Source organism: Artemia franciscana, chromosome 4 (assembly GCF_032884065.1).
Source record: "Artemia franciscana chromosome 4, ASM3288406v1, whole genome shotgun sequence".
NCBI lineage: Eukaryota > Metazoa > Arthropoda > Branchiopoda > Anostraca > Artemiidae > Artemia > Artemia franciscana.
The window spans coordinates 43947344-43964645 of record NC_088866.1 but is presented as its reverse complement, the minus strand read 5'-3'; the positions used below and the strand labels follow the sequence as shown (position 1 = coordinate 43964645).

Below are 17302 nucleotides of genomic sequence, written 5' to 3'. Positions count from 1 at the left end.
TTGATAGGCTTATGATTGTTTATTGAAAAGATCACTCTCTTCAAGTTGGATTATGTAAAAAAAAATCCCCCTGTGAGAATTATTATCCCATTAAGGTTGTGGAGAAAATAATAGAGCTCATCAAACAGTTCGTGGTAACGAACTGTAGTAAGGAGCGACCCGGCTCAATAGTAACCAAAACTCTAAAAAATAGAATTTTTATACCAATAGCTACATCAAAAGAATTGCATTTTAATATTGATTTTAAATATATAAGTTTCATCAAGTTTAATCTCACCCATCAAAAGTTACGAGCCTGAGAAAATTTGCCTTATTTTATAAAATAGGGGGAAACACCCCCTAAAAATCATAGAATCTTAACGAAAATCACACCATCAGATTCAACGTATCAGAGAACCTTCGTGTAGAAGTTTCAAGCTCCTATCTACAAAAATGTGGAATTTTGTATTTTTTGCCAGAAGGCACATCACGGATGCGTGTTTATTTGTTTGTTTTTTTGTTTTTGTTTTTTTTCCAGGGCTGATCGTATCGATCTAGTTGTCCTAGAATGTTGCAAGAGGGCTCATTCTAACGGAAAGGAAAAGTTTTAGTGCCCTTTTTGAGTGACCAAAAAAATTGGAGGGCACCTAGACCCCCTCCCACGCTAATTATTTTCCCAAAGTCAACGGATGAAAATTCTGAGATAGCCATTTTACTCACCGTAGTCGAAAAATCATATAACTATGTCTTTGGGGACCACTTACTCCCCCACAGTCCCTGTGGGAGGGGCTACAAGTTACAAACTTTGACCAGTGCTTACACATAGTAATGGTTATTGGGAAGTGTACAGACGTTTTCAGGGGGATTTTTTGGTTAGGGGGAGGGGTTGAGAAGAGGGGGATATGTTGGGGGATATGTTTGGGGAACTTTCCATCGAGGAATTTGTCATGGGGAAGAAAATTTCCATGAAGGGAGCGCAGGAATTTCTAGCATTATTCAAAAAAAAAAAATAAAAAAATAAATATGAAAAGTTTTTTCAACTGGAAGTAAGGAGCAGCATTAAAACTTAAAACGAACAGAAATTATTACGCATATGAGGGGCTTACCTCCTCCTAATACTTCGCTCTTTACGCTAAAGTATTTTTAGTAATTTCAACTATTTATTCTACGGCTTTTTTTATTCACGGCTCATTCTTAATGAATTGGGACAAAATTTAAGGTTTAGTGTAAAGAGCGATGTACTGACGAGGGGGTGAACCCCCTCATATATGTAATAAAAACATGAAAATACAAAAGTTCGTTACGTAAGCTAATTTATAAGTCGTGTATATCTTTTACAAACAAAAACATTCGCAAAAAATTACAAGTTCTAGTTTCCTTTTTAAGTCAAAAAATCGGAGGGCAACTAGGCTTCCTCTCCCACTACTTTTTGTTTCAAAATCATTCGATCAAAATTATGAGAAAGCCATTTAGCCGAAAAAAAAATATGCAAATTTGGTTATAATATTTCCTCTGTGGAGAGCCAAAATCAAAACATGCATTGATTCAAAAACGTTCAGAAATTAAACAAAAAAAAACAAGTTTTTTTAACTGAAAGTAAGGAGCGACATTAAAATTTAAAACGAACAGAAATTACTTCGTATATGGAAGGGGCTGCTTCCTCATCAACGTCCCGCTCTTTACGCTAAAGTTTTTTACTGTTTTAAAAAGTAGAGTTGAGAGAAAGAGCCAAACTTTAGCGTAAAGAGCGGGACGTTGATGAGGAAGCAGCCCCTTTCATATATATATATATATATATATATATATATATATATATATATATATATATATATATATATATATATATATATATATATATATATATATATATATATATGTTTTACAACCATTTCATTTGGTGGAAAACCATAGACAGCATTAAGAGTAAGCATAGTGCATACTTCATTACATGTAGAAGGGTTGAACCATCTATAATCTACACCATCTGGCCCAGTAAAAATGAACTGCATGTTTGGTGGCTGTTGTCAGAGTGAAGTAGCAAGCTGATTTGCATCATCCTCCACATCATCCATTTTTTGTAACCTTTGGCATAGTCTTTTGTATCTCATAATATTTCTTCCAAGAGATTCATTAGATTACAAGAGATCCCATAACTTAAAGGGTGTGCAAGACATTCCACAACAGCTTCATTGGGGTCTCAAAGTAGATTTGGCCATATTTGGTGGCTCAGTTTCACCTTCAGTAATTTGTGATGGATATGCTGCTAAATTGATTTTGTGATAAATTGGTCCTGCTACTTTAAAGATGTATATATTACAACTATTTATGGTTTGATAATTTTTTAAATTGAATCAAGCTAGAGAAAAACACAAGTTCAAGTTTCAAATATGTTTATGAAACTCTTCAGAGAGCAAGTGACATCTTAAAAAAAGTCAAACTAATTCATTTAGAATTTGTGGTGGTGATAATGCAATTTAACGATGCAAGCTGCAATCTCCAAAGGAATTATCTTTGTTTTCTACTCTTTCCTTCAGAAAATAGAGGGGTTCACAGTGAATAAAAGCAGTGTTGAAGGGTCCCAATGACATATATGTAACATATAGTGAGTTTGTGGCATTTAATTAGGCATGTTGCACTTTTTTTTCTTAGAGTGGTTTACTCTTTTACTAGAGAGGAGTCTGAAACAATCATGTGTCAGTCCTAAGTTGAAAATCAGTTTATTTGTGTCTCAGACATGTTGTCTGATTTTGCTCTCTGGTTAAAGCCAGTGAGGAAAGTACCATTATCAGCATATTCAATGCTAGGAATGCTAATATTGCTGACAAACATTGGTGATTCCAGACATATTTGGCAATTTTCCATGTATTCATATGCTACTCCACATATTCTCATTGTAGGTTCTCTTTAGCTCAACTATTTTTATTGGGATACCCTTTTTGACTCAAGTTTGCCACAGCAAGGGCCATAGTATTTTCCTTTATCTTGTTTCTTTAATGTGGGGAATATATTCTGGAGGACATATTCAGCATCCCAACCTGTGCCATGTGGGTTTGAAGGTCTTCAACAGGTGTTGTGCCTGGCTCATAAATTTCTGCTGCCAAGGAGTCCTTGATTGGGTTGTCAGGGCTTGAAATTAGTCACTTTTTTGGCTGAAGTCCCTTCCAACTCCCTTTTTATGCCAAAAGTCCCTATTTGGGAGTTTGGTATGTTTGAAAACTGAAGCATGATCTATTTGAAAGACCCTCTTTAGATAATATAGCTTCTTCACAAATGTGGTTGCACTAGTCTCTTGGTTATGCTGTTGCAGTTCAGAAAGAAGCAACAAAACAGTGGGAACTTTGTCGTTGGCCAAAGTGTCTATTAATTGTTGTAAAATTAATAAACTAATTACAGGATGAGTGATAAGAGTACCATTTACGAAATATTCAGATGTCAAAATTGTAATGTTTTCCCTGGTGTGTTTCATTTTGCTTGTCTTTCAGGTCTCCCAAGTGTATTTAGGAAAGACAATGAGTAACTGAAAGTTTTGTTGCTCAGCTGGCTAACTAAAGCAGGCAGGAGTGGCAGAAAAATAAACAGATGGTGTTGGATGGGTGATGATGAATTTTCTTTTTTCTACAAAATTTGCAGGAATTATTTTAGCTGTCATTAAGACTTTTATGCCTTGAATCAGCCTGCTTTGTTGGACAAGCACTAGAAACAGGTTGCAGTTCATGTCAATCCATTGTATTTACAATTGTGCAGTTTGGCTAGGCAACAGTCCTCATTACATGAGCCATCAGCTTGCAATGGAAGTAAAACTCTTTAGATGTTTCACTACAAAGATACTGCATACTAAGTATACATCATATGAGTACTCAAATCCTTGCAACCTTCTGTGTCTACAGCTTAAAGTGACAGAATCATTTATGTCTTTGAAGCCATATTCTTTGGTAAGTTACTGCCCAGGATGTTGATGAGTGTGAAGAAAGATATGTACATAATAACTGATGCACTTCATCCACACTGTAAACATAATCTTTTGAAGGACATATGTGAAGCTTACTTTGTTTTTGAGTTAAAAAAAAATATTACAAACAGTGAAGCAAAAAGAGAGCCTATAGAGTGCGCTTTTTGCACTCCTTATCAGATCAGGTTTTAAGCCATCATCTGCGGACCTATTTCATGGGACACGCTACTGGTGAAAAAGTGATAAAAGAAGCTGATGTCCTGCATTTGAAGTGAGATTACCTCTTGAAAGATTAATAAAGATTGGTAACAATGGTCCTAATAGCAATAAAAAGGTAGAGTTGTAAATGAATGCATTGCTACTACTAACAGCTACTAGTCTTGAATAGGATTCTATTAACATTGGATTTTATCCAGGAAAAAGAGTTTGTTTAAGCTCATTTTTGTTCTTGGTTTGTGGGGCGGGTTTGGCCTTTATTAGGTAATAACCATTATGTGTGAGGTTTTACTGCAGTAGTACAACATTGTAATTTTTGTTTCTTTCCTGTTTGCTTCCTATAATTAATTTAAGAAAGAAAAAGTGGACAAAATATTAGGATTTTACTCTCCTCATCCACAACCAATCTTAAGAACAATCCTGGTGGCAAAATATAAGAAAAAAGTAGTCTCTACATTCTAAATAAGTGACGTCTGTGTTCAGAATTGTCACTTTAAAAGTTTCAAGCTCCTTTATACTGAAATATGGGATTTTGCTATTTTTGCCAGAAGGAAGAGCACAGATGCATGTTTATTAGTTTTTTTGTTGATTTTTTTCTCAGGGGGGATCGTATCAAAATTCGAATGGAAAAAAAGAGTTCTTGTGCCCTTTTTAAGTGACCAACTAAATTGAAGGGCAGCCACACTCGTTTTTCCCCCAAAATTATCTTATCAAAATTTTGAGATAGCTATTTTGTTTACTATAGTTGAAATATCAAATAACTATGCCCTTAGGGGTGGAATGACCCCCCACAGTCCATGGGCAGAGGCCTGCAAGTTATGAAATTTGCCTGTTCTTTATGATATAGTATTTGTCATTGGGAAGTATACAGATACTTTTCGGGGATAGGGAGATTTTGTGCTTAGGATGGATTTCTATAGGGAGAATCATCTTTGGGGAGGAAAATTTCCAGGGGAAATTCTACTCTGGAGGGATTTGACAGAATTTCAAAACAAAATTCTATCCAATTGTCTTACATTCTCTTTGAAAATATAACAGTTCAGAATAGAGATGAAACCTTGTAATTGACAGTGAAACAAATATAAATTTTTTAACTGGATATTTTGGACACATATTCGGTGTCTGTCATATTTTCTTTATGGAAAGGCAGTGTGGTCATCAAAGTTGTCTACATTCTCTTTGCCAACTCCATTTCGCTTGTGGAGATGCTCTGGAGGGATTATCTGTGGGTTATTTCCCGCGAGTATTAATATAAGAAGTTAAAGTCTTTTTTACATGAAAGTATGCTAATGAAAATTTTTCAGCCTGAATCGTCTGCAAGAAATTTTATGGCGAAAGGGGAGAAATTTTCAGAGAGGATTGAATTGTCTGGAGCGAATTTGACGGGCGGGTGGATTCGCTTTATTTTGGATGAAAATTCCATCAGAAATTTTCTGTGAAGGGGGAGGGGTATATTTCATGGAGTGTGAGCCAGATTAACCACCATTATTTTGAAAAGCAATCAGATATTAAATAAAAACAGTTTTTTTTACCTGAAAGTAAAGAGTAACATTAAAATCAAACAAACAGAAATTATTCCGTATATGAAGGGGTGCCTTCTCCTTAATATCTTGCTTGTACCCCTTCCGTCACGTGCTGTGGGGGCTTAAGTCATCCGCGAAGAGATATTTGTTATACTCTTCGACCTTGCTTAGCAAAATAGCTATCTCAAAATTTTGATCAGGTGACTTTGGGAAAAAATGAGCATGGGAGGGTGCCTTTCACGCTCAATCACTCCTAGGAAGAAAAAACAACCAACAAATAAACATGCATCTCTGATCTTCCTTCTGGCAAAAGATACACAATTCTACATTTTTGCATTTAGGATAGACGAAAATAGCGACAAAGACCACACTGCCTTTCTATATCAAACAAACACAAAGTAGAAACAATAGGGAAAATCTTCAAGACAATGGAAATCAAATCTGTGGATATTTTGGCCCTATGTCCAAGGACCTTCTTCAGCACATTAAAAACATTAAAAAACAAAATAGAAGACAATTACCACTTAATTCAGGTTTCAGAAAAAGGAACTGGTTGTGTAGTTTTAATGACACTAGTTAAAGTTTGTAATAAGTTTTCTGTGTATTTTCAGATTCGCGATTCTTTTTATCAGCAAAAAATGGGTTGTCCATGGGGGCACCTTTATCCGGGCTACTGGCAAATATTTATGTCGAGAATCTCGAAAATTGGGCATTAAATTCTTATTTTTTTAAACACGTCTATTGGGGTCGCTAAATGGATGACGTAATTTCACTTTGGAATTTTCTAGTGCTCTTTTTAGGAGTCAAAAGTGATCGGAGGGAAACTACCTCCTGAGTATTTTTCAGCTGGGAAGCTGAACTTCGGGGCATCTTGAAATTGAAAATAACATCAAGTTGAAATTGAAAATAAACTACCGTTTTTAGATGTGTTAATTATTCGTAATACTGGTACACTGGATTTACTATCTATCGAAAGGCAAAGCAAAACAATAGATATCTTCATTTTAATTCAAATCACCCCCTGCAAGTCAAAAGAGCAGTTGTAACTTCTCGCATTGGTTGTGCCCTGAACAGTTGGTCCGATTCGTATATAAATGCAGAAATAAACTTTATCAAAGATATTCTTTTTGGTAATGGATGCCCCATTTGTTTTTGTCAATAAGATAATTAACCATATACTAAAAAGACGTTCCCGTAAAATCGAAAGAAGATATTTCACAATGTGAGGCTACTGATAAGCCCTCAAATATTATCTATCTTCCGTATATCCCAAAAATCACAACAAATAAAAAAATATTTGCAAGAAAAATAATCTTTATGTAGTTTTTCTGGTATCTTAAATTCCGGTAAAGATAAAACCCCAGTTACTCGCCAAAGAGGGGTCTAACAAATATCTTGTGATTGTGGAAATGACTATGGCAGGACTCATCAGAATCTAGAAAAATTGCTACATCAGCATAAAAAAGACATAGACAAGGCATTAATTTCAAATAGTTCCAACAACTCTTTTGATTCTGCTTTAGGTTAGCATATATTTAATAATCCCTCCCACAAGATACTTTTTGAAAAATCTTCACTCATCAGTAATGATTTGGGGATAAAATAGGTAGTTCGGGAATCAATCGAAATTAGTCTCAAAATAAATAATAATATTTCTTTGAACAGGGACTTGGGGGAGTACTAACTAAATTCTTTAAACTCAAACTTAATTAAAAATGATCTAACAAAATGTTTTACTAAACCGATTTATTATAGTATTGACCCAGTTACGAAAAGACCTTTGAGAAAGTCTGCCAAAAACGCTAGGTTGGCTCTGAGAACTTCCATTTAATCATTTTGTTCTGTTTTGTTTGAGTTAATTTATCATCTCACTTCATTCTATTGGTTAGTCCTGGTTGAACTTCGTTGAAGTAAGGATACTAGGGCTGTTTTTAAAAAGTTTTTTTAAAAACATTATTAGTTTTAATTCTCACATTTTGATGTAAGTTTATTTATATATATATATATATATATAATTTTTTTTCCTTCTCGTATTGTGCTGAAGATGGCCCTTGGACATAGGGCAAAAATATACACATATCTGATTTTCACTGTCTTGAAAAGATTTTCCCTATCGTTTCTACTTTATGTTTTTTTGCAGATAGGAGCTTGAAATCTCTACAGTAGGATTCTCCAATACGCTGATTCTGTGATGCTGTGATTTTCATTAAAATTCTATGACTTTGAGGGGGTGTTTCCCCATTTTGTGAAAATAAGGCAAATATTCTCAGATTAATAATTAATGATGGGTAAGAATAAACTTGGTGAAACTTAAATATTTGAAGTCAACCCATTAAATCTGATTTTTTGATGAATCAATTGGTTTATTATTGAGCCAGGTCGCTCCTTCATTCTTTGAACTGGGGTTATTTAGTTTGCTAGGGTAGTCACCATTCCACCCCTTTGAGATGCACTGAAGGACACCATTTTCAGGGTGTAGAGTTGGGGACAAGACGCTTATGCCAAGTCATACTGCCCACCACCACTATATTGACTAGGAATATGATCTACCACGAAATTAATACCCTACGCTGTACTATAGTTTTATGGGATGGGGGGGGGGAGAGGAGAATGCTTAATACTTGAAAAGATACATTCAGCAATTAAATTTTCCCGATACTTTTTTTAGGAAATTATCCTTCCCCCGGTTCTTAGCAGGCATGCGGATACAATTTTGTCATACTGTTTGTTAGTTCCTTTTATGGAACAATTATTATTTAATTAAGGATCTTATCTTGCTGTGATATGAATATGTGATCTGTATATGAAGGGTTTCCCCCTGCTCAATACCTTGCTCTTTACACTAAAGCTATTAGCACTTAAAAAAACAACAACTTAATATTCTAATTAAACGGCCCCTGTGTTTCAATGGACGCTCTTAAAGAATTAGGACAAGCAGTCAAACTTTAGCGTAAAGAGTAAAGTATTGAGGAGAGGGCAATCCTTCATATATGCAATCATTTCCATTTGTTTTTAAAATAGTGCCAGTGAATCTGGCTAACCCTGGATGAAATATATCCCTTGCTCTCATGGAAAACTCTTCTGTGTAAATTTAATACAATGCAAATTGCACCCCCCCTCCCCGTGTCAAATTTCCTCCAGACAGTTCTATCTTTGCGGAGAATTCCACCTTCCCTGTGAAATTGCTTGCGGACGATTCAGCCTGGAAGATTTTTTAGCATTCTTTCATTTGAACTTTATTTTTTGATCAGTTCCTCAATCACTCCAGAAATGCCCCGTTCTGTGAAAATTATTTCTTGGGAATTAAAGCGCGCGGGAAAAGCCCCTGGATAATTCTTCCGGAAGATCTCCACATGAAAATTTAGCAAAGAGAATGTAAGACAGCTAAATGGAATTTCGTATAGTAATTCTGTTAAATACCCCAGTGTAACATTCCCCCTGGAATATTTACCCCCCTCTCCCCACAAATTTTCCTCCCCAAGGGAAATGTAGGATCCCCATTATATTTGAAAAGGATCCCCAAGGATCCTATAGGAATCCAGCCCAAGCCCCCCCCCCAAAAAAAGACCTGTTTACTACAGGTAATTTTGGGAGAAAATGGGCATGAGAGGTGGCCCAGTTGCCCTCCAATCTTTTTGGTCAATTCAAAATGGCACTTGAACTTCTAATTTATGTTATAATGAATCCTCTCCTCATCTTCAAGGACAATTATTTCAATACAATCAACCTTGGGTAAAAAAAAACAACAAACACGCACCCATGATCTGTCTTCTGGTAAAAATAGCAAAAATCCACATTTTTGCAGATACGGGAAACTTCTACAGTATGGTTGTCTGGTATGCTAAATCTGATAGTTTGATTTTCATTAAGATGCCTTTAATTTTGAGGGGTGTTTCCCCCCTATTTCAAAAATCAGGCAAATTTTCTCAGGCTCGTAACTTGTGATGGGTAGCACTAATTTTGATGAATCTTATATATTTTTAGTCACCAAAATTATTTAATTCTTTTGATGTGTCTATTGATATTAAAATTCTGTTTTTCAAAGCTTCGGTTACTATTGGGCCGAGTCACTCATTACTTACAGTTTGTTACTACGAACTGTTTAATGAGATAACAGTTAAATAGTGCAAACTTAATGCGAAACAATTAAAATTTTAAGACGGGCTCGACTTTACTCAAGTCTGAATAAATCCCCCCCCAAAAAATGTTATTATTTTCCAACACTGTAGGAGTTGAGGTAGGACAATAGCCCCATCCTGTTTATTTTGGTAAATACGGATGCGTGGAAAAGGTTAGAAACAGTGCTTTTAATATAACTATGGTTTACCCGAGATTTCAGAATTATAGTAAATGACAGTGAAGTAACACAAACCCAACACAAAATCATTAAAACTAACACAGGCTCGGTTGTACCACAATCTAACTAGGCAATGTGTTTAAGTATTTAACGGTACGTGGAGCACTCACAAAAAGATATATTGCCCTGTTTCAGGACATTCATAGTTTGAATCCTTACTATTTTAGAGTGATATTTATTTTTGGCTAAAAAATAAATGCGTCAGTTTTTTATATAAACGAGACACATTACACGGTAAACATCCAACTTCATGGAGAGAGTACCTCAAATTTTCCTCCGTTTTTAGGTGCCACTTTTGGCTGTTGGAGCAACAAAACGGTCTAAAGTGTGAAAACTGACCTATCTTTCCCAATCTCCATTTCAAATAAATTTTTTTTTACAGATTGTGTACAGTATGTTGGTGTGACTAATAGAATGGCTTTCAAGCGTGGCTTCACCACCGCTATGAGAGGAGGGTTCAGGAGATATTTCATTTGTCAAAATACAAGAAAAGAGATTTTTTAGACCAGTTTTTCTAAATTGTTCTGAGGGAGGAGGCTTGTTCAGGCTGATCTTAAGAGGAAGCGTTTTACCCCGCCTGGTTCAAAAATAACCCTTAAAGATAAAACGCGATTTACTAACTTCTCTGTTAGTAGTTATGACTCCCGGGTGACTTTTTATCAATTGAAGTATTATGAATGCAAGATTTTTTGAACATAACATGTTTCTATAATAATGAGGTGTAAAAAAGAAAAATAAATGAAAAATATAAGCTGGAACAGTATTTTTTTTTTTTTTTTTTTTTTTTTTTTTTTTTTTTTTTTTTTTTGCCACATAAGATCCCGTTGAATCGACAGTTTTCTCTGGTAAATTAATTAATTATTTATTCATAATCCACACGCCTAAATAAAGTACAAATACGGACATTGGCGTAGTTGCAGCATTTTTATACTACGCCACTAAATAAGGAGTAACAGTAAGAAAAGACAAACGCTAGAGAAATAATGCACAATCATCACAAACGATGATGACGTTATAAACGCGTATAAGCCATAGCTGAGAGTTTGCTCGTCATATCTCTGATTTTGAAATTGCACCGTAAACGCAAAAATTACTTAGAAGAAAGTGCTTAATATCCAGGAAGGAATGTAAAGAAGAACTCTACAAAATCAAAAATAATTTATTTGTATTCTACTAAATGACCATTCCTAAGAATTGGGAAAATATCTGAAGCATAAAGGCCAGAAGGGTCAGAGAAAGTGAAGTGGAATTCAGCCAGAGCACGTTTATCATATTTTCCTTCTTTGCATTGTTTTTTTTAAACAAATATCGGCAATAATTTGCTAACTTAATCTTGAAAAAATGTTAATTAAGACACCACATCTTTGGGTATGACCAACGAAGGGCGTATCTATATAATTTAAATGAAGGGAGTAACAGAAGTACAATTACAGAGGATTATAGCTTAAGAGAATAATCTGTGTTATCAAAGTGCTACTCTTTATCTGTCTTTATCATGTTCTTAAATTTTTTTTTCAGATACTGATCGAGCTAGAAAACACGGGATGGAAGAATTTATATCAGCGGATCCCTGTAAATTTATTTCAGACTGAACGACCCATATTGTTCAATAGTATGCTCTTATACTTTGCTTTATTGATAGAAAATACAACAAGTATCCACATACTCAGAGGGGAAACTCCCTTCAATACAGTTAATGCCCATCACCTTAAACAACAAGGAGAACCACTTATTTCCTTCGGTAGCTTATTTGATGCATTGTCTTTTTTCTTTTTCTTTTTACTTCATCACTATATATGTGAATTTTTCAAGAATATAATTTTTGAAAAAAAACAAAACGCATCTTCATATACATTGTGATGTCACATTTGAGTGATTCTACTGCCGGACTCGGGGAGATCCTAGATTAAATACTCGATTTTAAAAAAGTCAACTGAAAGTACATGCAACATCAAAACTTGAAAGGAACAGAAATTATTCCATATATGGAGGAGGATTGCCCCTCTTCAAAATCACGCTCTTTCCAATGAGGTTTTTCAGTATTTATAAAAAAAAAAAGGTTTCTTAGTCTAATTAAACAGCCTTTTTGTTTCAAAAGTCATTGTTAAAGAAATAGGACAAAAAATATAAACTGCTGAAAAAGCGTGAGATACTGAGGGATATATAAGGAATGATTTCTGTTTGTTTTAACTTTTAATATTGCACCTTACTTTCAGTTGAAAAACTGTTTTTATTTTTATTGTTCTTCAAATAACGCCGGGAAATTCTTCTCCTCTTCCATGAAAAATTTGTTCCCCGCAGGAAAATTCTTCCCTTGAAAGTTCCTCCAACGTAAAATACCGCCACCTGAAAAATTTCCCTGGACAATTCCATTCTTGCTGAACATTCATTCTGCAAAATTTTTTGCGGACAACTTCGCCTGAAGAATCCTTCTTAGCATATTCTCATCTGAAAAAAACTTTAATTTTTGATCGGTTTGATCGGTTTTCAAATTATACAGGAAATCCCCCAGTCCATGGAAATATTTTCCTGGAAATTCTATAGGCTTAAGCCTAGAGTTTGAGGGGGGGTATTCTGAGATTTAATGGGGGCCCACTTGAAAATTAGTCTCTCTAAAAAAATATTTTTCTTTGTTAGAGCTTTTGCAAGTTTTGTTTAGAGAATTTGTTTCTATTTTGGATAGTTTATATCTTTTCTACTGGAGATAAAAGAAAAAGATTGTTTTTTTTTCCAAAATCTAGAGAAGTTTTTTTTCGAATTCTTGAACGAAATTGTTCAAAATTTTTTTTTAAATCCAGTATGTTATTGTTGCCGCCAATTAGCACCCAAAATTAAGCATGTGATTCTTGGCTCTTTAATAGTTAAAATTTTCCCACATTAAGTTTATTCTATGTTGTCCTGCATAAAAATTTCTCACATTTTAGCATAGAAATAGAGCAAATCAAAAACATTTTATTTGTATGTTTGTTCTAACTAGATAGATCATAAATCTAGTGCCTTATATCCGGAAAATATACAAAATAAACATAACTAGGCTTTTATTTTATTTGCTTAGTAAGATTTTTATTTTGTTTTTAAAATCTTGTTCTTAAAATCAGATTTTATTTTGTTCTAAAATATTACTCTTAAAATCTTAAAATGTTACTGTTCAGTAAAAAATATGAAAGAGAACCTATGAAAATAAATGGTATAAAACAAAAATGAACATTATTTGTTTACCAAGAATCCTGCTCAACCGAGTACAAAATAATTTTTTTTATTAATAATCGTATTTCATGTATTACTTCCTTGTGACGAAGAGAGGTGAACCTGACTGTCTTTGGTTCAAACACCAGGTCCGATCCTCTGCGTGGTCACAAGGTGATAGGTTTCTTATTCGTCCGTAATATTCTATTGAAGAGCTGTAGTACTTCTATTGTATACATCTATTGAAGCTCTTAGTAGGGATTATTTTAATCATAATTTTAGACATTCCGATGCATAGTACAGAGATTACAAAAATCACCAATTTCTATGTATACTGTCTAAAAACTTGCCCTTCTTTTAATCAGTGACAAATCAATCGACCCTCTTCCATGAAGTATAACGTCATAATGACAAATTGCGTAACTAAAAAGTAAATACACTAAAGTGAATTAAAAAAAACGTACTCTATCAAATGAAACTATCGAAATTTACTAGAATTTATTTATTGGATATATATTTTCTTGATATGTCTTTTAAATTTTTATTGAACCTGCCCCGTCTCTCGAAAAAAAATCTGGATGTGCCCTTGCCTGTGACACAATAAAAGACCTTCATATAATTAATATAGGATTGGTTTTCTATACAGAAACGAAAAAAAAAGCATAACAATAAAGGTTAGGTCATTTTGACTTGTGCAAAGATCTTATTAATGCAGTAAAAAAATATCCATATTATAGAATTGTTTCCTCCTGGGACTCGTTGTTATTTTTGCTATTGCTTATCTTCTAGCTGGAGATTTCTTTGCCCATTATTTTCATTTGGGATTTCATTCGTTGCGATGCTGATTGTTGCATGTATTCTAGCAACAGATATCATTGTGCTTCATTTTCTTGCATCATTACCTCAGACATTTTCTGTGCCTTTTGCCTTTGCTGTTCGAATTCATTCAAAATCGTGTATAATTTTCCATGACGTTATAAGCACCAAAATCACTTCTTTCTTTACTTCCCTAGTCGTTATATTATTGCTTTGATTGCGGTGTTACATGAATGTTCCAATGCCTGTGATCTCGGAAATATCTAAAGTACGGATTGGCATAATCATTGTTTTCTCTTTATTTTCAAGTCCTAGGGTAGCATATCAGCAATTATTGTTAACTAAGAAATCCTGATAAAGTTTCATCCATATAACGACCCCAATAGACTCAAGAGAATCTTGAGAATTGGGCATTGAATTCTTATTTTTTTAAACACGTCTATAGGGGTCGTTATATGGATGACGTAATTTCACTTTGGAATTATAGGGAAGCTGAACTTCGGGGCTTCTTAGATCATCTTAACACTTATGATCGAAATTTGCAGTTCACCCTAGAAGTTGAAAATGAAAATAAACTACCGTTTTTAGATGTGTTAATTATTCGTAATGCTGATAAACTGCATTTTACTATCTATCGAAAGCCAACACAAAACAATAGATATCTTCACTTTAATTCAAATCACCCCCCACAAGTTAAAAAAGCAGTTGTAACTTCCCTCATTGATTGTGCCCTGAATATTTGCTCCGATTCTTATATAAATGCAGAAATAAACTTTATCAGAGATGTTCTTTTCGGTAATGGATACCCCATTCCTTTTGTCTATAAAATAATTAACTGTAGAATAAAAAGACATTATTGTATAATCGAAGAAGATACTTCACAATGTGAGGTTACTGATAAGCCCTCAAATATTGTCTATCTTCCGTATATCCCAAAGATCACAACAAAATTAAAAAATATTTGCACAAAAAATAATCTGAACGTAGTTTTTACTAATAATTTTAAAATCATAAATTCTTCTTTGGCAGTTACTCGCCAAAGAGGGGTCTGTCAAATACCCTGTGATTGTGGAAATTGCTATGTCGGCAGGACCATCAGAATCTAGACAAACGGTTACAACAGCATAAAAATGACATAGACAAGGCCTTAATTTCAAATAGTTCCAACAACTCCTTTGATTCTGCTTTAGGTTGAAATATATTTAATAATCCGTCCCACATGATACTTTTTGAAAACTCTTCACTCATCAGTAATGATTTGGGGATAAAACAGGTGGTTCGAGAATCAATCGAAATTAATCTCAAAATAAATAATAATATTTCTTTGAACAGGGACTTGAGAGAATACTCACTAAATTCTTTATACTCAAACTTAATTGAAAATGCTCTAACAAAATATTTTACTAAACTGATTCATAATAGTACTGAACCAACTACGAAAAGTACTTTGAGACAGGCTGCTAAACAAGCAAGATTGGCTCTAAGAAATTGCATCTAATCATTTTGTTCTCTTTAGTTTGAATGAGTTTATATTCTCATTTCATTCTTTTCGCCAGTCCTGGTTGAACTTCGTTGAAGTAAGGATGCTAGGGCTATTTTTAAAAAGTTTTAAAAAGTGTTTTGAATTATTTAGTTTCAATTCCCACAATTTGATGTAAGTTCATTTATGTATATATATATATATATATATATATATATATATATATATATATATATATATATATATATATATATATATATATATATATATATAGTTTCTCTCTTATTCTTGTATTGTGCTGAAAACGGCCCTTGGACATAGGGCCGAAATATCCACAGAACTAATTTCCACTGTCTTGAAAAGATTTTCCCTATTGTCTCTACTTTGTATTTGTTTGTTATGGAAAGGCAGTGTGGTCTTCGTCGCTATTTTCATTTGGAAGGTTGTTCGTTAAAAATTTAAATTTAAGATTGATCTTGTTGCTCTCTGACTTTCCATTAGTTCTTAATTATGCTCTCACAAATAATTATAATACTTTTTCTAAGTTTTTTATGACTTCAATATAATCCGATAGCAGTTTCCTTCTTTTCTGTTCTTTTCTATGTACCTGCAGCATGTTTTCTTGACATAGCGTAAATTGGAAGATTGCTGCCTTCACAAGTTGTAAATTATGACTACTCCAGTATTTTGCATTAGCTTCCTTACATTTGTCAATTAAATTCTTGTAAACAATTCTAAATTTTTCTTTATTCACTTATGATTGCTAATATAATTTCTACCAACACTTTTAATTTTCCACTTGTTTAGAGTAAGATCCTCCGTCGATCTTTCTTTTAGTATGATCCCCTTTTTTTAAAAGCTATCCTTTGTTATGGAAACATGTATTGATCCAGTTCATAGATATGTCAGTTATATAAGAAAAGACGTTTTCCCAATAACTTTAATTCCTTTCCCATTAATTTCCCCCGCATTTGTTCTGTCTTAATTGAAACATAAGTAAGCTAAAAGACTTGTCTTAGAGATTATTTTTAACCTTTTCGAAGGAATCGTTTTTATTTTTTTTCAGTTTTCTAGGATGGATCACTTATTGATTGATAACAGCATCCATTTCATGGAAAGTGTTTATAGCTTTTTCGGTACTAATAGAACTAAAAAGCAGTTTTTGACCCAGTGAGTCTCCATTGCGATGTCCCTAACTAAATTGAAAATAAAGTCTATAATAAATGATAAAATTTTTGATTAAGATTGTGAATAAATATCGGAGTAATTTATACAAGGCCGCATACAGTATTTTTTTAGGGGGGGGGGGTATTTTTATTCGAGAAGGGAGTTACAGATAAAGCTCATCATGTTTTCTTATGTATTTTTGTTACGTTTTTACCAGTTGGACAAAAATTTCGGGGGAGGGGAGGGGTTAAGCTTCCTAACTCCCCTTTGTATGGCCTTAAATATATATACTAATAAATGCCGAACATTTTGATTTCACTCTCGGAAGGATTTGTCAATAATAAAAAGAAAAAAAAGAAGATTAGACAGTTAACACGAATAAGAAAATAGCATAAAGTCATAAAAAGAGGCTATACGACAAAAGGAACCAAAGAAAAGGCGAAAAATGACTTTATATAAAGTTTTCTACCGATTTTGAAAATTCTATTTTATTTGTTCCTTTGAGCATGGTTTTTGAATGGTTTCCTACCTCTTAGGTTTTTTTTTTATCCTTTTAGCTCAAGTAAGATTGTTTATAAAAAGATTTAAAAAGCAATTTGTCGTTAAATAGTTCATGTTTACACTGCTAA

General features: G+C 33.7%; 2 protein-coding genes across 9 annotated transcripts in view; one reads left to right on the top strand and one right to left on the bottom strand.

Moving 5' to 3' along the window:
* Window positions 1-17302, bottom strand: part of LOC136026470 (protein MON2 homolog) — a 483967-nt gene that overhangs the window by 228548 nt on the left and 238117 nt on the right. The gene's annotated exons all lie outside the window — the stretch shown is intronic.
* The window catches only part of LOC136026472 (calcium-dependent secretion activator-like), a 122519-nt gene continuing 120658 nt past the window's right edge, over window positions 15442-17302 (top strand). For 4 of the 7 annotated variants that reach the window (XR_010617298.1, XR_010617296.1, XR_010617297.1 and 1 more), the window contains exon 1: window positions 15450-15680. Coding sequence is in view for 2 of the 7 variants with exons in the window: in XM_065703082.1 (XP_065559154.1) it covers window positions 15610-15680 (71 nt within the window). In the remaining 5 variants the exon portion in view is untranslated. Of the gene's footprint in view, window positions 15681-17302 lie in introns of all 7 variants that reach the window. The other 3 variants (XR_010617294.1, XM_065703082.1, XM_065703083.1) reach the window with 2 other exon arrangements.